The 25,363-nt window shown below is 41.9% G+C and overlaps 1 protein-coding gene and 1 long non-coding RNA gene across 2 annotated transcripts in view; one reads left to right on the top strand and one right to left on the bottom strand.

Moving 5' to 3' along the window:
* Positions 1–5,310: 5,310 nt before the first annotated feature.
* Positions 5,311–7,468, bottom strand: RPLP1 (ribosomal protein lateral stalk subunit P1). The gene is made up of 4 exons (XM_032624714.1): positions 7,269–7,468; positions 6,490–6,564; positions 5,644–5,761; positions 5,311–5,435 (listed from the first exon to the last, which is right to left on the bottom strand). Exons 1-4 carry the CDS (start codon positions 7,338–7,340, stop codon positions 5,356–5,358), a joined length of 345 nt encoding a protein of 114 aa, XP_032480605.1. The 5' UTR covers positions 7,341–7,468; the 3' UTR covers positions 5,311–5,355.
* A 136-nt stretch (positions 7,469–7,604) lies between these two features.
* LOC116749270 overlaps positions 7,605–25,363 on the top strand; it is a 44,846-nt gene continuing 27,087 nt past the window's right edge. The window contains exon 1 of the long non-coding RNA XR_004348556.1: positions 7,605–7,972. This is a non-coding gene — a long non-coding RNA (uncharacterized LOC116749270). The remainder of the gene's footprint in view (positions 7,973–25,363) is intronic.

The raw sequence follows: 25,363 nt of genomic DNA on the forward strand, positions 1-25,363 counted from the left end.
TGCTCCACACCCCTCAAAAAAACAGCCTTATGGCAGGAATGGGCTCATTATTCCCAGTTTACAAATATGCCCCATCCCATTCCTGTTGGTTTATGGTAGAGCAGGAATCTCCTGACCTAGAGGTTTCACAACAGATCAGTTGCCTTGATCCACTCACTGGCGCCCGTGACTGCGATGCCGCCGCCAAACCAGACTTTAAAACTTTTATTAGGGCTTCCCTGGTGGCACAGTGGTTGGGAGTCCGCCTGCCGATGCAGGGAACGCGGGTTCGTGCCCCGGTCCGGGAAGATCCCACATGCCACGGAGCGGCTGGGCCCGTGAGCCATGGCCGCTGAGCCTGCGCGTCCGGAGCCTGTGCTCCACAGCGGGAGAGGCCACAGCAGTGAGAGGCCCACATACCGCAATAAAAAAAAAAAAGAGAAACACTAAAAACTTTTACTAGCTGGATAGATGAGATGGTAACGGGCACGCGCAAAAGCCCCGAGGCGCGCGCGCCCCTAGCGGTCAATAAGCCTCAGTGCAATTGAGTTTGCTTCCTTTGGCCACACTCGGCTTCTAACCCTGCCTCCCGTCCCGCCCCTTCCTCCCAGCACGGACGTTGATTGGCGAGAGGCGCACTATAAGAACTTGAGTGCGGGTGTCTGAAGCCCAGGCATTAGTGCCAGTTGAGGAAAGTGATTTTTCTGGAATGTACGGCTGAGGAGAGCTGAGAACACTTCACCCGGTCGCCTGGTCTCGGTCTCCAAGTTTTCCTGCATATTCTCCCCTCATGCTAGGCGATGTAGACGTGATGGGGGACGTGACAGGTCACAGTGTCCAGAAGGAAGTTTGCAGGCTGCGGGGCGCCACTCCTTGCTATTGCTGTCCCACCTGCTGAGAATTCCACACTCATCAATAAGGCGCGGCTCTGGCATCACCTGGGGGAATGCCGGGACGCTCTCGTTTGAGTCCGCGGACCTGGGTCTTGCGGATTTAGGATTATGGAATGTGTAAAGCCATACCTGGTACCAGCGTCTGGCGCCTTCAGTCCTCATGTGGGTCCGTGGGTTCCCATCTCAGGGCCTGAACACCTACATCTGTACCTGGCAACCTGGAAGGTGTGTACTAAGTGTGAATTAGTACGCAGCTTCCAGGTTGTGTACGAAGTGTGAATTGACTGAACGAGGCTTGTGGTAGGGGGCAGGCCGGCTGCAGTGGAAAGGTCATTCGCTAGTCCAGAGACTTGGGTTCCACTTCTGGCTTGGCCAGTCACTGCTGCTGAGCAAGGTCTTCCTTTTGTCTGGGCACTGATTACCTTCCGTGTGATAGGAGAGGGTTTGGCCAACAATATAGTGATAGGAGAGGAGTTGGCCAACTCCTATAGTAATGCCAACAATAAGCCAGGCGTTGTGATAAGTACTGGGGATACAGGTGAGCAACACAGACCTGATCCCTGAACTCACTTCATGGAGGCAGGAAGATACTGAAGAAACTGTCAAAAATGCACAATTACACATTTACTTTTAAGAAGTGGTATATAGGGAACTTAGAGCAGAGATTTAACATAGCCTGGGGTGGGCTTCCTGAGGCCAGGAGTAGAATTAACTGGGGTAGGTAGTAGATGACCCAGGGAGATGGGGGATATAGCAAGTGCAAAGATCTGGAAGGTGAAAGACGTTTCTTACCTTAATTGGACATCTTAATAACCCTCAAGGTATACAAGTAAGAGGAGTGGAAGTTTCAGTGAGTTAAATTGAGTAGAACTTGGAGGATTCTTTGGAAGCTCATAACTATTTTGAGAAATCCTGTGAAACTATGTGATGGCCCCTGAGCCTGTGTCCTGACATTAGTGTTCCATAAGATTGCTGAATCTGACCTGAACAGTCCAGGTTCCATGATGCATGTTCTGTGGTGTCTGTGTTCTGACTCTGAGGGGCATCTCCTGGCTATTTCAGAGCTAAAAACGTCAGTCTTCTCTTAAAAGCAGCCCCTGTCTATATCAAGCTTAAGTGTCCGGGCTTGATTGCAAAAGATAAGGAGATGAGAGAGAAGTGGCTTGCAAAGTGACAGAAAAAAATCAAGAGCTGGTCACTGTACCTTACGTAGCACGTGTATGGAGGGGACGCCAGGTCTGGTAGAAGAAATTCTGACTTGAGACAACTGAGGTGGCAGGCCCTGCACTAGCTGTGTGAACTTGACAGGGCTCTCAAACTCTCCAATGGGGTCTTGATATATAAACAGGGCTAATTAAGTTATCCTGACATGTAAAGTTCAGAATGGGAGAATGTGTGAAAGTTATTTCTAAATTATAAAGTGCTACCCAACCAAATCAATAATAACCTGGTCACCTTGTTCCCTCACAATTTTACTGTATATGCTCCTTCAAATTATGAGAAAGGATCTGACACATTTTATTTGAAGTTGTAGCAATATACCAAGTTGTTTTGTTGCATAAATATTTTGAATTCTTTCAATTGGTTTTCTTTTCCAAAAGGTGGTTTTAAAACTTCACATTTCACGTATGGATCTCTCCTTACCATTTTTTTTTTTTTTTTTTTTTTGCGGTACGCAGGCCTCTCACTGTTGTGGCTTCTCCCATTGCGGAGCACAGGCTCTGGACACTCAGGCTCAGCGGCCATGGCTCACGGGCCTAGCCGCTCCGCGGCATGTGGGATCTTCCCGGGTTGGGGCACGAACCCATGTCCCCTGCATTGGCAGGCGGACTCTCAACCACGGGGGCACCAGGGAAGCCCTCTCCTTACCATTTTTAGCTGAGAAGAACAAAAAAAAAGAAAGTTGATAGGCACTTTGGATTTTTTTTAAACCTATCCCATTGTCCAACATATTCTGTGGACTTTTTAAAAATTTTTTTAAATTTGTATTTATTTTTGGCTGCGTTGGGTCTTTGTTGCTATGCGCGGGCTTTTCTCTAGTTGCGCCGAGCACAGGCTTCTCATTGCCGTGGCCTCTCTTGCTGCAGAGCACCGGCTCTAGGCACGAGGACTTCAGTAGTTGCAACACACGGGCTCAGTAGTTGTGACTTGCAGGCTCTAGAGCACAGGCTCAGTAGTTGTGGCACAGGGGCTTTAATGGCTCCGTGACGTGAGATCTTCCTGGGCCAGGGCTCGAACCCGTGTCCCCTGCCTTGGTAGGCAGATCCTTAACCACTGCACCACCAGGGAAGCCCCTGCGAACTTTTTAAAAAGTTGTCTTCTTAGGTGGTTTGTCAACGAACATGTCTGTTCCCAAGAGTCTTCAGAACATGAGGATTAGAGCCCATATACCTAATGCTGGCTTCCTGCTAATGCAGGATTATTAGAGGGGTGAGTGAGCTGGCCATGGACCTAGGTATGCTTACAGTAGCCACAGGAGATGTGAATAGAATTTTAAGAACAAGAAACTGTTTAAAAAGTAACAAGTATGCTTGGTGAACATCAGAAGTGTGAAACTAGTTAAGAAACGAAGCAGGTACGCAGCCCTCAAGTGTCATAGTAAACAAACCATGATTGGGCAGGATCGGCAGGGAGCGGGCTTGGGAAGCACAAGGTCGCACCTGGGATTCTGGAAACCAGGGACGCCAGCTGTGCTCCTTGTGCCTTATGCAGAAGGAAAAGAACATTTGCGTGCCAGCAAGCATTACTGCGTTCATTCTCTAACATGAAGTAGATAGGATTTCCATTTTGCAAAGCGGAAATCAAGGCTCAGAGAACTGAAAGGTGGGTGGAACTGGACAGGCTTTATTACTTATATCAAATGAATGAAACACTGGCATTCCTATATGTGGATGTGGGTCCCCTAATTTGATTATCAGATCATTCTTTGGAAAGGTTTTCTAGCTCTATTAGGTTTTTGCTATATTAAATGTTTCTTTGAAAAAGCTGGGCCATCCATTAGGCCATGTTAACAAGAGTCTTAATAGCGTGAACATTTGCGATTCTATTGTTTGGTTTGGCTAACTTAAATTTATAATATCCCAATTTACCACTGATTTTCAGCTGTTTTAGATGCTGTGCTTTCCTTTATCTTGTATTCTCTTTAACCCATCCAAAAAATATTTCAGCTAAATTAAACGTGGGTGTTCCCTCCTTGAATGCTAAATGCAAGGAACCCCGTAACTCAGAACTCTAGAGGATGTACTCTCATCACTACAGAGGAGAAAGCTAAGGGGCAGGAGCATGGGGAGAGGCAGTTAAAGTAGGCTTTGCAGTCATTGCCTGGCTTTAATCCTTCCAGGCACTTACTACTTTGTAACCAAAGGCATGAAAACCTCTGAGCTTCTACTTACCTACCTGACATGGGGTCTTACCAGCATGGGATTGTTGTACAGAACGACACTTGAGATTAGCAGTGCTGACCTTCATTTAGGTGAGCTATGGATGAGGAAAGTGAGGAGAAGTAGGCACTTACCACGCGGATGTAGATCATCTTTGTTTTATGACACATTCCTTAGTGCTCCGCGATGCCCTTTTCCATGTCTAAATCTGAACAATGACATCTATGTTCTCTCATTGTACCCAGCCACCTCAGGCCCTAATTTACCCTACCTTATCTTTTTTATCAGATATGAGTGCCTTTATCTCTTTAAAAATTTGAGCTTTACAAAAAGGGTAATGTGCTATATATATGTTATTTACTAAGACTTGCTTTTAAATCTCACCCTGTTAAGAATTCCTCCATATCTGTAGTGTCCACCACTGATAACTGACGGCCACTTATTTGATGGACCTTTGAGTTTTATTTTTCAGCACTGCTTTAAACGTTACCAGAGATGTATCTTGATGTCCAATTTTACGAGATACACCAGCCGCTTGCCCAAATGGCTATAGTAACATGTACAAATGGTCCTGTACGCTGGAGTGAGGGCAGTCGGGGCCAGAAAGTCCTGCTCAACCCCTCAATCCCATGGCCCCCATCTATTAATTGCACAGATGTCCCAGGTGCCTGGCACCTAACATGCTCTGAATACACAAGAATCATGTTATATAAATCCAAGTTCTAAGGTGGCCCTGGCATTTTGAAAAGCAAACCAATTTCCACTTCATACCACCATTCAATCACCTCTTCCCCCAAAGCTACTTCATGTTAGGTTTTCAAAAATCTGACGCCTGGATCACCCCCAACAGGGACTCTTATTCAGGTCTAGAGGACAGAGCCTGTAATCATGAAGTCATGCGGGTAGTCCGGACAAGGTGTCTGCTCTGAACCTTTCTCCTCCTGCGTCTCCATGCAGTTCTCAATGCTGCACCCAGCTGCTTCTTTCAGGAAGACACCACTGAAAGCCAAAGTTCATCTTTACACAACACACCCCCAGAACTATCAGTAAGACGAACAGCAGCAAAGAACTCAGCTTTTTATTGAACATGCTACTAAAGAGGTTTAGTCAAAAAGACCAAAGCCCATGTCATCATCAGACTCTTCAGATTCTTCTTTCTTTGCTTCCACTTTCTTCTCCTCAGCTAAAAACAAAACAGAAAATAGTTACCTCTCTAAAACTCCAAAGAGCTCCAGGCCCTTCAACTTTCGTGGTCAAAAATACCCTAGATTTCCCTCATCAAACTATACCTCTGGTTTTAAGATTTCTATACATCATCTACTCTTAGCAAATGAAGAACAATTTTGCCTATAATACTTCTGATCTCCACGCTCTGACACCAAGTTTCCTACCTGGGGCAGCAGTGGTGGAGGGGGCAGGACCTCCTGCCGGTGCAGCACCAGCTGCTGGGGCAGGTCCACCTGCCCCCACATTGCAGATGAGGCTCCCGATGTTGACATTGGCCAAAGCCTGCAATACATACGCATATACAGGTAAATGCTTAGTCCTGTCCTCCAAAATGCTGGCTTAACTTGCTAGGAGAAATTTCAAGCTTCCTTAAACACTCAAACCAGGATGCTTTCCACAGTTCATGCCTCCTCCTTAGAGTGAATTCAATTGTTTATACTACTGTGTACTTCTAGGACTTTCCCCAAGGGAATTCACTGAAGATGATTTAGGAACAATGTGTCCAATCTTTCAAGTCTCGGGGTTGAAGGACACAAGGTGAATAGTTAGAGGCTATCAGTTTCACTTCCCAGAGATTAAGTAACCTACACAAGGTAGCCAGTGCTAAGTTCCTTGGGTAGGAATCCGGTTTTCATTAGTCTTTTATATTCCAACACAAAATAAGTGGTCAATAAAAGGCCATCACTATGCTGGCAGGATTTGCTTGAAACAGCACAGGCGGTATTACCTCCTGGGTGACCCTTTTATGAAGGAATGACCTGGTTAATATATTTTCCTCATGATTTTAGAACAGAAGGAAAGAGACAGCAGAGTCTGAGGCCAAGAGAAAAAGACAAAGACATGACAAAGCAAAACCTTTATTCGCTCCCAGAGATAGCAATGTGAGGAAATCATTGCTCATACTTGGACAAGTCCAGTGGAATTCTGGCACTTCTGGAGTTTAGCGTAAGCACCTGACTTAACGGTCTTCCAAACTTTACTTCTCCAAATCACTGCCACCATCACCTTACCTTTGCAAACAAGCCTGGCCAGAAAGGCTCAACATTTACACCGGCTGCTTTAATGAGGGCATTGATCTTATCCTCCTAAAACAAATAAAAACGGCAATCCATCATACAGCAAAGTTTAGTTTTCGTAAATGTCTCCGAAATACTGCAAATTGAAAGCAAATCACTCTTAACGTGGGTACCAAACTACGTTTACCCAGTTCAAATATTCTACCGGCATCGCATGCATGCCAATTTAAGACGACTCTTTCTTCCACTCTAAAGACAAAAAAAAAAAAAAGCCTCTGCTCTTGTGTGCCAGGTACTTTGCACGGCCTCGAGTTCATCGCTGCCACTTCACAGGCTGGGACCTGCCCAAGTCACGCTGCTATTTTAAGCTGTGAGGCAAGGCCAGAGGTGGAGCAGAGCCTCTACACCACGCAGCCAGGCCCCAGGGGGTTTTCTCAAGAACGCGAAAGGAAATCACACCAAATGGAGGTATAAAGCGTCCTGGAGCATTTTCTAGCTGCGGATGAGGCTGCCCACGTGTTGCACAAATTACTCTAAATAGAGATTGTCAAAACCGGAGCGCGCCGCCGCCAAGTAAAAGCCACTCCCTCCGGGGCGGGCACGTGGCCGAGGCCCCAGGGCGCCCGCACATGGGACCACCCGATGGGCGCCCGTCCCGCCCGTCCCCCTCCGTCGGGGTGTCGATGGCCGCGGTTCCGGCCAGAAGAGTCCGCCCCGGACGCCTGCGAGGGCGGGTGACCTGCAGCCCGCCACCGGCCCACGCCCGCACTCACCGTGACCGTCACCTCATCGTCGTGTAGGATGAGGGCCGAGTAGATGCAGGCGAGCTCCGAGACGGAGGCCATGGTGCGGGCGAGGGCTAGGCAGGGTCTGCCGGGCGCGGTGCTAGTCGCCGGATGAAGTGAGGGCCTCACCCCAACGCGGCCTTAGCTTCCTCGGAAGGACCGAGCACCTTAGCGGAAGCTGAGGAAAAGGAAGTACCCGCCTTCGCGCAGCCGCTTATAGCGGCCACGCGGGCCAATCGGTGCCCGAGTCTGCCGGAAGAGGCGGGACTAGAGCCTCTCGCGACAACACACCAAAGACGCCTGCGCAAGCGCGTATCTCGCTCGTTTGCGGGTTCAAAAAGTTGCTAGGCGTTTGCAGACGCCAGTTCCCGTGGCTTGGGTAAAAACTCAGCTTGTGAACAGTAAAAATATTTTTAGCAAAAAGTTACCTAGATAAATAGGTATCACTCCCACCTGCTGTAGCCCGTGTGAGAGTGTTTGAGCAGGCAGTGACCTGCTGAAGAGCAGGAAATAGGTTTTAACCTGGAGGTCCCGGTGCTTAGCGCAGCTTCTCGGATAAAATACTAAGTGAATATAGGAGAAAATGAGAAACCTGCAACGTTACTGTAGCAGAGGCATTTGAGCGCCTACTGTGACCCAGGCACTGAGCCACACTCTGCAAGGATTCATTTAATCCTCACCCAGCATAAGAGGTAAGTACTATTATCTCCATTTTGTGGGTGGCAAAACTAAGGTGTAGGCCCGGTAACTACACAAGATTCCGCAGTTACTACGAGGCCGAGCCTGGATTTGGAATCTAGGAACCTAAATTCAGTGCTTCCTTCTTGTGTGTGCAGAGGGATGGGTTTGGGGATTATGAGTAAATTTTGTATTTTTTTTTCCCCCAAAGCATAAAAGATATATTAGGAATATAGGGGTACTTTCCACTTCAGCTTAATTTTTTTTTTTGTAAATAAGGGACCCCGTGGTTGGATGTAAACGCCTTGAAACTGTACTTGTGATGTTAAAAGACCTCTTGAAACTGCTGTCTGGCTAGGTGTTATATTGCCTTTTTGTGTCCTTTGAAGCTAACGAAACAGGTGTTGGGTTCATGCTGAGAGGTTTTCTTTAGAATTTTTTAAATTGAGGTATAATTGATATATTAGTTTCAGGTGTATGACATCTTCGATATTCGTTTATATTGGGAGGTGATCATCATAGTAAGTCTAATTAACATCCATCAATCATACATAGAGAACAAATTTATTTGTGTGTGATGAGGTCTACTCTGTAAGCAACTTTTCAGTGTGTGGTACATTATTAACAGTAGTCACCATGCTGTACCTTACATCCCCATGACTTATTTATTTTGTAACTGGAAATTTGTAGCTTTGATCCCCCTTCACCAATTTCACTCAGCCCTGCATCCCCACCTCGGGCAACCACAAATCTGTTTCCTGTATCTATGAGCTTGTTTTTGGTTTTTTAGTTTGTTTTTTGTCTGTTTGTTTAGATTCCACATATAATGAGATCATACGGTATTTGCCTTTCTCTGACTTATTTACTTATTTCACTTAGCATAACGCTCTCAAGTTCCGCCTATGTTGTCTCAGATGGCAAGAGTTTATTCTTTTTTTGCTGAATAGTATTCCATCACATTTTCCTTATCCATTCATCCGTTGGTGGACGCTTAGGTCGTTTCCATGCATTGGAGATTGTAAATAATGCTGCAGTGAACATGGGGGTGCAGGTATCTTTTCAAGTTAGTGTTTTTCATTGTCTTCTAGTAAATACTCAGAATTTCTGGATTTTTTTTTTCCCCCCATGGATCTAACTCATGTTTAATAGCACCGATGTGTAGCAGGGACACAAGGTTGACTGACGGAGCCCTGCCCTAGGGGCTCACAGTCCATTCAGAGACACAAGTCTTACAGCGCTGGGCGTGAGTGCTGAAGCAGCCAAGTGCACGAGTGGGCATGGAGGCAGGACTGCTGAAGAGCAGAGGGGAGGGCAGCGTGGGCCCAAACAAGACTAGCTGCTAATGCAGCAGGCAAGTGCCTGGAAGGGAGCAGAGACTAGTGAGGAGGCCCTGCACCCCACCCTCCTGCATCGAAGCTGTCCCAGTGGGCCAGGGCTGCTGGTAAGCCCGTACATAGGGAAGCACCCTTCTCTGCCAAGACACCCTCCCACTTACACTGAATAGTGAGAGCAGCTGCTTCCTCCATGCAGCCTTCCTTAACTTCCAGTCCAGAGGACAGGGGACCCAGGGAGCAAAGACTGGGGCAGGGGTCAAAGCAGATACTACAGGAGTTACGTCCAAAAGGGCTGGCATGGTGGACCCAGTCCAGTCCCAGGCAGAACCGAAGGGGATGGGTTTGCGGGGGAGTAGTTACAAGGACTGTACAAACTTGATGGGGACTGATCTATGCAGCTCTTTCCAACTAGTGGGAACAGGCCAGGTGAGAAGGCGCTCCCCAACGAGGTGTGGGGATGCAGCCAGAGAGCCCAGTGGGAGGCAGCCTCTGGGCCACTGAGGGAGTCAGAGAATGAGGGGCACAGGGCAGAGGCCATTGTCCTGCTGTGCCCTTGGGTGGCGGTTTAAGGGGAGCCGTTTGTGCCCAGATACGGTAGACCCCAAACAAGTGCATCTCCTGCCCAGCAGTGGGGCAGGTGGACGGGGCACTACCTGGTGCACTATATCTATAGTTGGCTGGCAATGCCACACTGTCCTGACAGGGGGCCGTGGGGTTCCCTGGCCACGCAGGCCACTTCATGTCAAGGGGGCACTGCCACAGCTGCCCGGGCCGTGTTCGGAATCCAGTGCTGTGGGTTGGGTGTGGGCCAGATAATAGTAGTTTTAATTTTTGAAGGAACCTCTGTACTGTTTTCTGTAGCGCCTGCACCAATTTACATTCCCACCAACAGTGCGTAAGGGTTCCCTTTCTCCACGTCTTCACCAACACTTGTTAGCTCTTGTTGATGATAGCCATTCTTAACAGGTGGGAGGTGATAGCTCATTGTGGTTTGTGTTTCCCTGATTGTTAGTGATGTTGAGCACCTTTTCAAGTACCTGTTTCCCATCTGTATGTCTTCTTTGAAAAAATATCTATTCAGATCTGCCTGTTGTTTAATTTGATTGTTTGTTTTTTTGTTATTGAGTTGTATGAGTTTGGTTTCTTTTTTTTTTTTTGCGGTACATGGGCCTCTCCCGTTGTGGCCTCTCCCGTTCTGGAGCACAGGCTCCGGACGCGCAGGCTCAGCGGCGCCATGGCTCACGGGCCCAGCCGCTCCGTGACATATGGGATCTTCCCGGACCGGGGCACGAACCCGTGTCCCCTGCATCGGCAGGCGGACTCTCAACCACTGCGCCCCCAGGGAAGCCCGAGTTGTATGAGTTTTTAATATATTTTGGATATTAACTCTTTGTCAGGTACATGATTTGCAAATATCTTTTCCCATTCAGTAGGTTGCCTTTTCATTTTGTTGATGGTTTCCTCTTCAGTGCAGATGCGTTTTAGTTTACTGTAGTCCCACTAATTTGTTTTTGCTTTTATTGCCTTTGCTTTTGGAGTCAGATCCAAAAAATCATCACCAAGACCTGTGACAAGGAGCTTACTGCTTTATGCTTTCTTCTAGGAGCTTTATGGTTTCAGGCCTTACATTCAGTTCTTTAATCCGTTTTGAGGTAATTTTTTGTGTATTGTGTAAGATAGTGGTCTTTCATCCTTTTGCATGTGGCTGTCTAGTTTCCCAACAGCATTTATTGAATATTGTATATTCTTAGCTCCTTTGTCATAAATTAATTGACTGTATATGCATGAGTTATTTCTGGGCTCTCTATTCTGTTCCATGGATCTATGTGTTTGTTTTTATACTGTTTGATTACTATAGCTTTGTGATGTCTCCAGCTTTGTTCTTCTTTATCAAGATTGCTTTGGCTATTCAGGATGTGTTGTGGTTCCATATAAATTTTAGGGTTGTTTTATTTCTGTGAAAAATGCCATTGGAATTTTGACAGGGATTGCATCGAATCTGTAGATTGCTTTGGGTAGTATGGACATTTTATCAGTATTCTTACAACCATGAGCATGGAATATCTTTCCATTTATTTGGGTCTTCGGTCTTTCATCAGTGTCTTAACTTTTCCTTTATTTTTGATATTTTGAATTGTCTACAACGTGTATGTGTATCATTTATTACATACCTGAACCTTAAATTTAACTCCTACTAACAAAATGGTAATCTTTACATTTCATCAGTTATTTCCCTCTTGGAATTTGCCTAGTTTCCTGGAAAGGTGATTCAGTTTTTTGTTTTCCCCAGGAATCTGCTTTGTTTAATGAATGCCATTATCTCATCATCCCTGACCAAATATTTCCATTGGAATCCCCCAATTTAGAGTCCCACTTGGGTTCATCTTAGCCACAAATGTAAACATATCTTAATATCCCAAATTTTTTAGAAAGCTTTTTAGAAAAACACTATCAAGGTTTCTAAAAATAAAACTTGTTTTGAGTGTTCATCTAAATCTAGGAAGCAATTATAGTGGAATCTGGGAGGGAAAACATAAAGTTATTGAAAAATTCAAACGTTTCCAAAGCCAGAATGAATCAGTCCAAAACATACTTCCCTCACCAGTGTACTTAACAAAAAACCGATCTGGTGAATATAATACATATCAACACACAGTAAAACAAGATTTTTCCCATTTTAAACTCTACTAATAAGAAATAGTTTTTTTATTGTAGTTGTTTTACAATGTTGTGTTAATTTGTGCTGTACAGCAAAGTGATTCCTTTATACGTATATGTACATTCTTTTTTTTAACATTCTTTTCCATTATGGTTTATCATAGGATATTGAATATAGTTCCCTGTGCTATACAGTAGGACCTTGTTGTTTATCCATTCTATGTATAAAAGCTTACATCTGCTAACCCCAACCTCCCAGTCCATCCGTCCTCCAACCGCCTCCCCACTGGCAACCACAAGTTGGTTCTCTGTGTCTGTGACTCTGTTTCTGTTTCATAGATAAGCTTATTTGTGTCATATTTTAGATTCCACATATAAGGAATATCATATGGTATTTGTCTTTCTTTTTTGAATTTTATTTATTTATTTTATACAGCAGGTTTTTATTAGTTATCCATTTTATACATATTAGTATGTATATGTCAATCCCAATCTCCCCTGCCACTTCCCCCCGTGGTGTCCATACGTTTGTTCTCTACATCTGTGTCTCAACTTCTGCCCTGCAAACTGGTTCATCTGTACCATTTTTCTAGGCTCCACATATATGCGTTAATATACAATATTTGTTTTTCTTTTTCTGACTTCTCTCTGTATGACAGTCTCTAGATGCATCCACGTCTCTACAAATAACCCAATTCGTTCCTTTTTATGGCTGAGTAATATTCCATTGTATATATGTCCCACATCTTCTTTATCCATTTGTCTGTCGAGGGGCATTTAGGTTGCTTCCGTGACCTGGCTATTGTAAATAGTGCTGCAGTGAACATTGGGGCGCATGTGTCTTTTTGAATTATGGTTTTCTCTGGGTATATGCCCAGTAGTGGGATTGCTGGGTCACGTGGCAATTCTGCTTTTAGTTTTTTAAGGAACCTTCATACTGATCTCCATCGTGGGTGTATCAATTTACATTCCCACCAACAGTTCCCTTTTCTCCACACCCTCTCCAGCATTTGTTGTTTGTAGATTTTCTGATGATGCCCATTCTAACTGGTGTGAGGTGATACCTCATTGTAGTTTTGATTTGCATTTCTCTAGTAATTAGTGATGTTGAGTAGCTTTTCATGTGCCTCTTGGCCATCTGTATGTCTTCTTCGGAGAAATGTCCATTTAGGTCTTCTGCCAGTTTTTGATTGGGCTGTTTGTTTTTTTGATATTGAGCTGCATGAGCTGTTTATATATTTTGGAGATTAATCCTTTGTCCATTAATTCGTTTGCAAATATTTTCTCCTATTCTGAGGGTTGTCTTTTCGTCTTGTTTGTAGTTTGCTTTGCTTTGCAAAAGCCTTGAAGTTTCATTAGGTCCCATTTGTTTATTTTTGTTTTTATTTCCATTACTCTAGGCGGTGGATCAAAAAAGATCTTGCTGTGATTTATGTCACAGAGTGTTCTTCCTATGTTTTCCTCTAAGAGTTTTACAGTGTCCAGTCTTAGATTTAGGTCTCTAATCCATTTTGAGTTTATTTTTGCAGATGGTGTTACAGACTGTTCTAATTTTATTCTTTTACATGTAGCTGTCCAGTCTTCCCAGCTCCATTTATTGAAGAGACTTTTTTTTCTCCACTGTACATCCTTGCCTCCTTTGTCATAGATTAGTTGACCATAGGTGCATAGGTTTATCTCTGGGCTTTCTGTCTTGTTCCATTGTTCTATATTTCTGTTTTTGTGCCAGTACCATATTATCTTGATGACTGTAGCTTTGTAGTATAGTCTGAAATCAGGGAGTCTGATTACTCCAGCTCCGTTTTTTCCCATCAAGACTGCTTTGCCTATTCAGGGTCTTTTGTGTCTCCATACAAATTTTAAGATTTTTTGTTCTAGTTCTGTAAAAAATGCCACTGGTAATTTGCTAGGGATTGCATTGAATTTGTAGATTGCTTTGGAGAGTATAGTCATTTTCACAATATTGATTCTTCCAATCCAAGAACATGGTATATCTCTCCATCTGTTTGCATCATCTTTAATTTCTTTCAGCATTGTCTTATAGTTTTCTGCTTACAGGTCTTCTGCCTTACCCTACGTAAGTTTATTCCTAGGTATTTTATTCTTTTTGTTGCAATGGTAGATGGGAGCGTTTCCTTAATTTCTCTTTCCGACTTTTCATCATTAGTGTATAGGAATGCAAGAGATTTCTGTGCATTAATTTTGTATCCTGCAACTTTAACAAATTGATTGATTAGCTGTAGTAGTTTTCTGGTGCCATCTTTAGGATTCTGAATGTATAGTATCGTGTCATCTGCAAACAGTGACAGTTTTACTTTTTCTTTTCCAGTTTAGATTCCTTTTATTTCTTTTTCTTCTCTGATTGCCGTGGCTAGGATTTCCAAAACTATGTTGAATAATAGTGGCGAGAGTGGACATCCTTGCTTGTTCCTGATTTTAGACGGAATGCTTTCAGATTTTCACCATTGAGAATGATGTTTGCTGTGCGTTTGTCATATATGGCCTTTATTATGTTGAGGTAGGTTCCCTCTATGCCCACTTTCTGGGGAGTTTTTTTTTTTTTTTAGCATCTTTATTGGGGTATAATTGCTTTACAATGGTGTGTTAGTTTCTGCTTTATAACGAAGTGAATCAGTTATACATATACATATGTTCCCATATCTCTTCCCTCTTGCGTCTCCCTCCCTCCCACCCTCCCTATCCCACCCCTCCAGGTGGTCACAAAGCACCGAGCTGATATCCCTGTGCTATGCGGCTGCTTCCCCACTAGCTATCTACCTTATGTTTGGTAGTGTATATATGTCCATGCCTCTCCCTCACTTTGTCACAGCTCACCCTTCCCCCTCCCCATATCCTCAAGTCCGTTCTCCAGTAGGTCTGTGTCTTTATTCCTGTCTTACCCCAAGGTTCTTCATGACATTTTTTTTTCTTAAATTCCATATATATGTGTTAGCATACGGTATTTGTCTTTCTCTTTCTGACTTACTTCACTCTATATGACAGACTCTAGGTCTATCCACCTCATTACAAATAGCTCAATTTCCTTTCTTTTTATGGCTGACTAATATTCCATTGTATATATGTGCCACATCTTCTTTAGCCATTCATCCGATGATGGGCACTTAGGTTGTCTCCATCTCCAGGCTATTGTAAATAGAGCTGCAATGAACATTTTGGTACGTGACTCTTTTGGAATTATGGTTTTCTCAGGGTATATGCCCAGTAGTGGGATTGCTGAGTCATATGGTAGTTCTATTTGTAGTTTTTTTAAGGAACCTCCATACTGTTCTCCATAGTGGCTATACCTATTCACATTCCCACCAGCAGTGCAGGAGTGTTCCCTTTTCTCCACACCCTCTCCAGCATTTATTGTTTCTAGATTTTTTGATGATGGCCATTCTGTCTGGTGTGAGATGATATCTCATTGTAGTTTTTTTTGTTTTGTTTTGATTTTTTTAACATCTTTATTGGGGTATAATTGCTTTACAATGGTGTGTTCGTTTCTGCTTTATAACGAAGTGAATCAGTTATACATATACATATGTTCCCATATGTCTTCCCTCTTGCGTCTCCCTCCCTCCCACTCTCCCTATCCCACCCCTCCAGGCTGTCACAAAGCACCGAGCTAATATCCCTGTGCCGTGCGGCTGCTTCCCACTAGCTATCTACCTTACTACGTTTGTTAGTGTGTGTATGTCCATGACTCTCTCTCGCCCTGTCAAAGCTCACCCTTCCCCCTCCCCATATCCTCAAGTCCGTTCTCCAGTAGGTCTGCGTCTTTATTCCTGTCTTACCCCTAGGTTCTTCATGACATTTTTTTTCTTAAATTCCATATATATGTGTTAGCATACGGTATTTGTCTTTTTCTTTCTGACTTACTTCACTCTTATTGACAGACTCTATGTCTGTCCATCTCGTTACAAATAGCTCAATTTCGTTTCTTTTTAAGGCTGAGTAATATTCCATTGTATATATGTGCCACATCTTCTTTATCCATTCATCCGATGATGGACACTTAGGTTGTTTCCATCTCCGGGCTATTGTAAATAGAGCTGCAGTGAACATTTTGGTACATGACTCTTTTTGAATTTTGGTTTTCTCAGGGTATATGCCCACTAGTGGGATTGCTGGGTCATAGGGTAATTCTATTTGTAGTTTTTTACGGAACCTCCATACTGTTCTCCATAGTGGCTGAACCAATTCACATTCCCACCAGCAGTGCAAGAGTGTTCCCTTTTCTCCACACCCTCTCCAGCATTTATTGTTTCTAGATTTTTTGATGATGGCCATTCTGACTGGTGTGAGATGATATCTCATTGTAGTTTTGATTTGCATTTCTCTAATGATTAATGATGTTGAGCATTCTTTCATGTGTTTGTTGGCATTCTGTATATCTTCTTTGGAGAAATGTCTATTTAGGTCTTCTGCCCAATTTTGGATTGGGTTGTTTGTGTTTTTGTTATTGAGCTGCATGAGCTGCTTGTAAATTTTGGAGATTAATCCTTTGTCAGTTGTTTCATTTGCAAATATTTTCTCCCATTCTGAGGGTTGTCTTTTGGTCTTGTTTATGGTTTCCTTTGCTGTGCAAAAGCTTTGAAGTTTCGTTAGGTCCCATTTGTTTATTTTTGTTTTGATTTCCATTTCTCGAGGAGGTGGGTCAAAAAGGGTCTTGCTGTCATTTATGTCATAGAATGTCCTGCCTATGTTTTCCTCTAAGAGTTTGATAGTTTCTGGCCTTACATTTAGGTCTTTAATCCATTTTGAGCTTATTTCTGTGTATGGTGTTAGCGAGTGATCTAATCTCATACTTTTACATGTACCTGTCCAGTTTTCCCAGCACCATTTATTGAAGAGGCTGTCCTTTCTCCACTGTACATTCCTGCCTCCTTTATCAAAGATAAGGTGACCATATGTGCGTGGGTTTATCTCTGGGCTTTCTATCCAGTTCCATCGATCTATCTTTCTGTTTCTGTGCCAGTACCATACTGTCTTGATTACTGTAGCTTTGTAGTATACTCTGAAGTCAGGGAGTCTGATTCCTCCAGCTCCATTTTTCGTTCTCAAGATTGCTTTGGCTATTCGGGGTCTTTTGTGTTTCCATACAAATTGTGAAATTTTCTGTTCTAGTTCTGTGAAAAATGCCAGTGGTAGTTTGATAGGGATTGCATTCAATCTGTAGATTGCTTTGGGTACTAGAGTCATATTCACAATGTTGATTCTTCCAATCCAAGAACATGGTATGTCTCTCCATCTATTTGTATCATCTTTAATTTCTTTCATCAGTGTCTTATAATTTTCTGCATACAGGTCTTTTGTCTCCTTATGTAGGTTTATTCCTAGATATTTTATTCTTTTTATTGCAATGGTAAATGGGAGTGTTTTCTTGATTTCACTTTCAGATGTTTCATCATTAGTGTATAGGAATGCCAGAGATTTCTGTGCATTAATTTTGTATCCTGCTACTTTATCAAATTCATTGATTAGCTCTAGTAGTTTCCTGGTAGCATCTTTAGGATTCTCTATGTATAGTATCATGTCATCTGCAAACAGTGACAGCTTTACTTCTTCTTTTCCGATTTGGGTTCCTTTTATTTCCTTTTCTTCTCTGATTGCTGTGGCTAAAACTTCCAAGGCTTTATTGAATAAGAGTGGTAAGTGTAGGCAACCTTGTCTTGTTCCTGATCTTAGTGGAAATGCTTTCAGTTTTTCACCATTGAGGATGATGTTGGCTATGAGTTTGTCATATATGGCGTTTATTATGTTGAGGAAAGTTCCCTCTATGCCTACTTTCTGCAGGGTTTTTTATCATAAATGGGTGTTGAATTTTGTCAGAAGCTTTCTCTGCATCTATTGAGATGATCATATGGTTTTTCTCCTTCAGTTAATATGGTTTATCACAATGATTGATTTGCGTATATTGAAGAATTCTTGCAATCCTGGAATAAACCCCACTTAATCATGGTGTATGATCCTTTTAATGTGCTGTTGGATTCTGTTTCCTAGTATTTTGTTGAGGATTTTTGCATCTATGTTCATCAGTGATATTGGCCTGTAGTTTTCTTTCTTTGGGGCATCGTTGTCTGGTTTTGGTATCAGGGTGATGGTGGCCTTGTAGAATGAGTTTGGGAGTGTTCCTCCCTCTATTATATTTTGGAAGAGTTTGAGAAGGATAGGTGTTAGCTCTTCTCTAAATGTTTGATAGAATTCGCCTGTGAAGCCATCTGGTCCTGGGCTTTTGTTTGTTGGAAGATTTTTAATCACAGTTTCAATTTCAGTGCTTGTGATTGGTGTGTTCATATTTTCTATTTCTTCCTGATTCAGTCTTGGCACGTTGTGCATTTCTAAGAATTTGTCCATTTCTTCCAGGTTGTCCATTTTATTGGCATAGAGTTGCTTGTAGTAATCTCTCATGATCTTTTGTATTTCTGCAGTGTCAATTGTTACCTCTCCTTTTTCATTTCTAATTCTATTGATTTGAGTCTTCCCTTTTTTTTTTGATGAGTCTGGCTAATGGTTTATCAATTTTGTTTATCTTCTCAAAGAACCAGCTTTTAGTTTTATTGATCTTTGCTATCGTTTCCTTCATTTCTTTTTCCATTTATTTCTGGTCTGATTTTTATGATTCCTTTCCTTCTGCTAACTTTGGGGTTTTGTTTGTGTTTTCTCTAATTGCTTTAGGTGCAAGGTTAGGTGGTTTATTTGAGATGTTTCCTGTTTCTTAACGTAGGATTGTCTTGCTTTAAACTTCCCTCTTAGAACTGCTTTTGCTGCATCCCATAGGTTTTGGGTCGTCGTGTCTCCATTGTCATTTGTTTCTAGGTACTTTTTATTTCCTCTTTGATTTCTTCAGTGATCACTTCGTTATTAAGTAGTGTATTGTTTAACCTACATGTGTTTGTATTTTTACAGATCTTTTCCTGTATTTGATATCTAGTCTCATAGCATTGTGGTTGGAAAAGATACTTGATACAATTTCAGTTTTCTTAAATATACCAAGGCTTGATTTGTGACCCAAGATATGATCTATCCTGGAGAATGTTCCATGAGCACTTGAGAAAAATGTGTGTTCTGTTGTTTTTGGATGGAATGTCCTATAAATATCAATTAAGTCCATCTTGTTTAATGTATTAATTAAAGCTTGTATTTCCTTATTTATTTTCATTTTGGATGATCTGTCCATTGGTGAAAGTGGGGTGTTAAAGTTCCCTACTATGAATGTGTTACTGTCAATTTCCCCTTTTATGGCTGTTAGTATTTGCCTTATGTATTGAGGTGCTCCTATGTTGGGTGCATAAATATGTACAATTTTTATATCTTCTTTTTGGATCGATCCCTTGATGATTATGTAGTGTCCTTCTTTGTCTCTTCTAATAGTCTTTATTTTAAAGTGTATTTTGTCTGATATGAGAATTGCTACTCCAGCTTCCTTTTGGTTTGCATTTGCATGGAATATCTTTTTCCATCCCCTTACTTTCAGTCTGTATGTGTCTCTAGGTCTGAAATGGGTCTCTTGTAGACAGCATATATATGGGTCTTGTTTTTGTATCCATTCAGCCAATCTGTGTCTTTTGGTGGGAGCATTTAGTCCATTTACATTTAAGGTAATTATCGATACGTATGTTCCTATTCCCATTTTGTAAATTGTTTCTGGTTCGTTCTTGTAGGTCTTTTCCTTCTCTTGTGTTTCTTGCCTAGAGAAGTTCCTTTAGCATTTGTTGTAAAGCTGGTTTGGTAGTGCTGAACTCTGTCAGCTTTTGCTTGTCTGTAAAGGTTTTAATTTCTCCATCAAATCTGAATGAGATCCTTGCTGGGTAGAGTAATCTTGGTTGCAGGTTTTTCTCCTTCATCACTTTCAGTATGTCCTGCCACTCCCTTCTGGCTTGCAGAGTTTCTGCTGAGAGATCAGCTGTTAACCTTATGGGGATTCCCTTGTGTGTTACTTGTTGTTTTTTCCTTGCTGCTTTTAATATGCTTTCTTTGTATTTAATTTTTGACAGTTTGATTAATATATGTCGCGGCGTATTTCTCCTTGGATTTATCCTGTATGGGACTCTCTGTGCTTCCTGGACTTGATTAACTATTTCCTTTCCCATATTAGGGAAGTTTTCAACTATAATCTCTTCAAATATTTTCTCAGTCCCTTTCTTTTTCTCTTCTTCTTCTGGAACCCCTATAATTCGAATGTTGGTGCATTTAATGTTGTCCCAGAGGTCTCTGAGACTGTCCTCAGTTCTTTTCATTCTCTTTTCTTTTTTCTGCTTTGCAGTAGTTATTTCCTCTATTTTATCTTCCAGGTCACTTACCCGTTTTTCTGCCTCAGTTATTCTGCTATTGATCCCTTCTAGAGTATTTTTAATTTCATTTATTGTGTTGTTCATCATTGTTTGTTTCATCTTTAGTTCTTCTAGGTCCTTGTTAAACGTTTCTTGCATTTTGTCTATTCTATTTCCAAGATTTTGGATCATGTTTACTGTCATTATTCTGAATTCTTTTTCAGGTAGACTGCCTATTTCCTCTTCATTTGTTAGGTCTGGTGGGTTTTCATCTTGCTCCTTCATCTGCTGTGTGTTTTTCTGTCTTCTCATTTTGCTTATCTTACTGTGTTTGGGGTCTCCTTTTTGCAGGCTGCGGGTTCGTAGTTCCCGTTGTTTTTGCTGTCTGTCCCCAGTGGCTAAGGTTGGTTCAGTGGGTTGTGTAGGCTTCCTTGTGGAGGGGACCAGTGCCTGTGTTCTGGTGGATGAGGCTGGATGTTGTCTTTCTGGTGGGCAGGTCCACGTCTGGTGGTGTGTTTTGGGGTGTCTGTGGACTTATTATGATTTTAGGCAGCCTCTCTGCTAATGGGTGTGGTTGTGTTCTTGTCTTGCTAGTTGTTTGGCATAGGGTGTCCAGCACTGTAGCTTTCTGGTCGTTGAGTGAAGCTGGGTGCTGGTGTTGAGATGTAGATCTCTGGGAGATTTTTGCCGTTTGATATTACGTGGAGCTGGGAGGTCTCTTGTTGACCAGTGTTCTGAAGTTTGCTCTCCCGCCTCAGAGGCACAGCACTGACTCCTGGCTGCAGCACCAAGAGCCTTTCATCCACATGGCTTTTGCGTCGCCCTAGTCTCGAAGCTTCAGCCACTGCTCCTCAGGCCAGGTCCCCGTGAGAGGACCCTCCTGGGGAGTTTTTATCATAAATGGGTGTTGAATTTTGTCAAAAGCTTTTTCTGCATCTATTGAGATGATCATATGGTTTTTATTCTCCAGTTTGTTAATATGGTGTATCACATTGGTTGATTTGTGTATACTGAAGAATCCTTGCATCCCTGGGATAAATCCCACTTGATCATGATGTATGATCCTTTTAATGTATTGTTGGATTCTGTTTGCTAGTGTTCTGTTGAGGATTTTTGCATCTATATTTATTAGTGATACTGGTCTGTAATTTTGTTTTTTTGTAGTATCGTCTGGTTTTGGTATCAGAGTGATGGTGGCCTCATAGAATGAGTTTGGGAGTGTTCCTTCCTCTACAATTTTTTGGACGAGTTTGAGAAAGATGGGTGTTAGCTCTTTTCTAAATGTTTGATAGAATTCACCTGTGAAGCCATCTGGTCCTGGACTTTTGTTTGTTCGAAGATTTTTAATCACAGTTTCAATTTCATTACTTGTGATTGGTCTGTTCAAATTTTCTATTTCTTCCTGGTTCAGTCTTGGAAGGTTGTACCTTTCTAAGAATTTGTCCATTTCTTCCAGGTTGTCCATTTTATTGGCATAGAGTTGCTTGTAGTAGTCTCTTAGGATGCTTTGTATTTCTGCGATGTCTGTTGTAACTTCTTTTTCATTTTTAATTTTATTCATTTGAGTCCTCTTCCTCTTTTTCTTCATGAGTCTGGCTTATGGTTTGTTAATTTTGTTTTAATGGTTTGTCAATTTTGCTTATCTTCTCAAAGAACCAGCTTTTAGTTTTATTTATCTTTCCTGTTGTTTTCTTTGCTTCTATTTCATTTATTTCTGCTCTGATGTTTATGATATCTTTCCTTCTACTAACTTTGGGTTTTGTTCTTCTTTCTCTAGTTCCTTTAGGTGGAAGCTTAGGTTGTTTATTTGAAATGTTTCTTATTTCTTGAGGTAGGCTTGTATTGCTATAAACTTCCCTTTCACAACTGCTTTTGCTGCATCCCATAGGTTTTGGATCGTCGTGTTTTCGTTGTCTTTTGTCTTTAGGTATTTTTTAATTTCCTCTTTGATTTCTTCAGTGATCTCTCGGTTATTTAGTAATGTATTGGTTAGCCTCCATGTGTTTGTGTTTTTTACGTGTTTTTCCCTGTAATTGATTTCTAATCTCATAGCGTTGTGTTCAGAAAGGATGCTTGATATGATTTCAGTTTTCTTAAATTTACTGACGCTTGATTTGTTACCCAAGATGTGATCTATCCTGGAGAATGTTGTGTGTGCACTTGAGAAGAATGTGTATTCTGTTGTTTTGGGATGGAATGTCCTATAAATATCAATTAAGTCTATCTGGTCTATTGTGTCATTTAAAACTTGTGTTTCCTTATTTATTTTCTGTTTGGATGATCTGTCCATTAGTATAAGTGAGGTGTTAAAGTCCCCCGCTATTATTGCGTTACTGTCGATTTTGACTTTTATAGCTGTTAACAGTTGCCTTATATGTTGAGGTGCTTCTATATTGGGTGCGTGTATATTTATAATTGTTATGTCTTCTTGGATTGATCCCTTGATCATTATGTAGTGTCCTTCCTTGTCTTTTGTAACATTCTTTATTTTAAAGTGTATTTTATCTGATATGAGTATTGCTACTCCAGCTTTCTTTTGATTTCCGTTTACATGGAATATCTTTTTCCATCCCCTCAGTTTCAGTCTGTATGTGTCCCTAGGTCTGAAGTGGGTTTCTTCTCGACAGTATATATATGGGTCTTGTTTTTGTATCCTTTTAGCGAGCCTGTGTCTTGTGGTTGGAGCATTTAATCCACTCATGTTTAAGGTAATTATTGATATGTATGTTTTTATTACCATTTTCTTAATTGTTATGGTTTTGTTTTTGTAGATCCTTTTCTTCTCTTGTGTTTCCCACTTAGAGAAGTTCCTTTAGCATTTGTTGTAGAGCTGGTTTGGTGGTGCTGAATTCTCTTAGCTTTTGCTTGTCTGTAAAACTTTTGATTTCTCCAATGAATGTGAATGAGATCCTTGCCGGGTAATCTTGGTTGTAGGTTCTTCCCTTTCTTCACTTTAAGTATATCATGCCACTCCTTTTTGTCTTGTAGAGTTTCTGCTGAGAAATCAGCTGTTAACCTTATGGGAGTTCCCTTGTGTGTTATTTGTTGTTTTTCCCTTGTTGCTTTCAGTAATTTTTCTTTGTCTTTAATTTTTGCCAATTTGATTACTATGTGTCTCAGCATGTTTCTCCTTGGGTTTATCCTGTGTGGGACTCTCTGCGCTTCCTGGAGTTAGGTGGCTATTTCCTTTCCCATGTTAGGGAAGTTTTCGACTATAATCTCTTCAAATGTTTTCTCAGGTCCTTTTTCTCTCTCTTCTCCTTCTGGGACCCCTATAATGCGAATGTTGTTGCGTTTAATGTTGTCCCAGAGGTCTCTTAGGCTGTCTTCATTTCTTTTCATTCTTTTTTCTTTATTCTGTTCCACAGCAGTGAATTCCACCATTCTGTCTTCCAGGTCACTTATCCGTTCTTCTGCCTCAGTTATTCTGCTATTGATTCCTTCTAGTGTATTTTTCATTTCAGTTATTGTATTTTCATCTCTGTTTGTTTGTTCTTTAACTCTTCTGGGTGTTTGTTAAACATTTCTTGCATCTTCTGGATCTTTACCTCCATTCTTTTTCCAAGGTCCTGGATCATCTTCACTATCATTATTCTGAATTCTTTTTCAGGAATGTTGACCATCTCCACTTCATTTAGTTGTTTCTCTGGGGTTTTATCTTATTCCTTCATCTGGCACAAAGTCTTCTGCCTTTTCATTTTGTCTGCTTTTCTGTAAATGTGCTGTTCCTTCTACAGGCTGGAGAATTGTAGTTCTTCTTGCTTCTGCTGTCTGTCCTCTCTCTCTCTTTCTGAGTTACTTCACTTAGTATGATAATCTCTAGTTGCATCATGTTGCTGCCAGTGGCATTGTTTCTTTCTTTTTTATGGCTGAGTAATATTCCATTGTGTATATGTACCACATCTTCTTTATACATTCATCTGTCGATGGACATTTAGATTGTTTCCATGTCTTGGCTATTGTGAATAGTGCTGCTATGAACATAAGGGTGCATATATCTTTTTTTTTCTTTTAATCAAAGGGAGAAGTTATTTTTTTCTTAAATATATATTTTATTTATTTTAGTACATTACAGTTGCCATTCTTTTTGATGCTCTAATTATCTTGTTTCTGACTGGTGGGAACCATTTCCAGTTGTCTCTTGAGTCTTCTAATATCTCAATAGTCTCTAATAGCTTCTTTGACTTCTGATAGTCTCTATTTTTCATAAAAATATTTATTATTTATTTATTTATCTTTGGCTGTGTCAGATCTTTGTTGTACGGGATCTTCATTGCAGCATGGGGGATCTTTCATTGCAGCACACGGGCTTCTCTCTAGTTGTGGCATGCGGGCTCTCTAATTGTGGCGTGTGGGCACCAGAGCACGTGGGCTCTGTAGTTGTGGTGTGCAGGCTCCAGAGCACATGGGCTGTGTGTAGTTGGCGGCACGCGGGCTCTCTAGTTGTGGCTTGTGTGCTCAGTAGTTTCGGCACACACGGTCTTAGTTGCTCCATGGCGTGTGGGATCTTAGTTCCCCAAGCAGGGATTGAACCCGTGTCCCCTGCATTAGAAGGTGGGTTCTTAACCACTGGACCACCAGGGAAGTCCCAGGGTGCATGTATCTTTTTGAATCACAGTTTTGTCTGGATATATGCCCAGAAGTGGGATTGATGAATCATACGGTAATTCTATTTTTAGTTTTCTGAGGAACTTTCATACTGCTTTCCATAGTGGCTGCACCAACTTACATTCCCACCAACAGTGTAGGAGGGTTACTTTTGCTCCACATCCACATGCAGCATTTGTTATTTGTAGACTTTCTAATGATGGCCATTCTGACCATGTGATGTGGTACCTTATTGTAATTTTGATATGCATTTCTGTAATAATTAGGGATGTTGAACATCTTTTCATGTGCCTGTTGGCCATCTGTATAAGAAATACTTTTATATATATATAAATTTATTTAATTATTTTTAGCTGCATTGGGTCTTTTTTTTTTTTTTTTTTTTTTTTTGCGGTACGCAGGCCCCTCACTGTTGTGGCCTCTCCCGTTGTGGAGCACAGGCTCAGCAGCCATGGCTCACGGGCCCAGCCGCTCCGCGGCACGTGGGATCTTCCCACGTCCCCTGCATCGGCAGGTGGACTCTCAACCACTG

This window comes from Phocoena sinus, chromosome 2 (assembly GCF_008692025.1).
Source record: "Phocoena sinus isolate mPhoSin1 chromosome 2, mPhoSin1.pri, whole genome shotgun sequence".
Lineage (NCBI taxonomy): Eukaryota > Metazoa > Chordata > Mammalia > Artiodactyla > Phocoenidae > Phocoena > Phocoena sinus.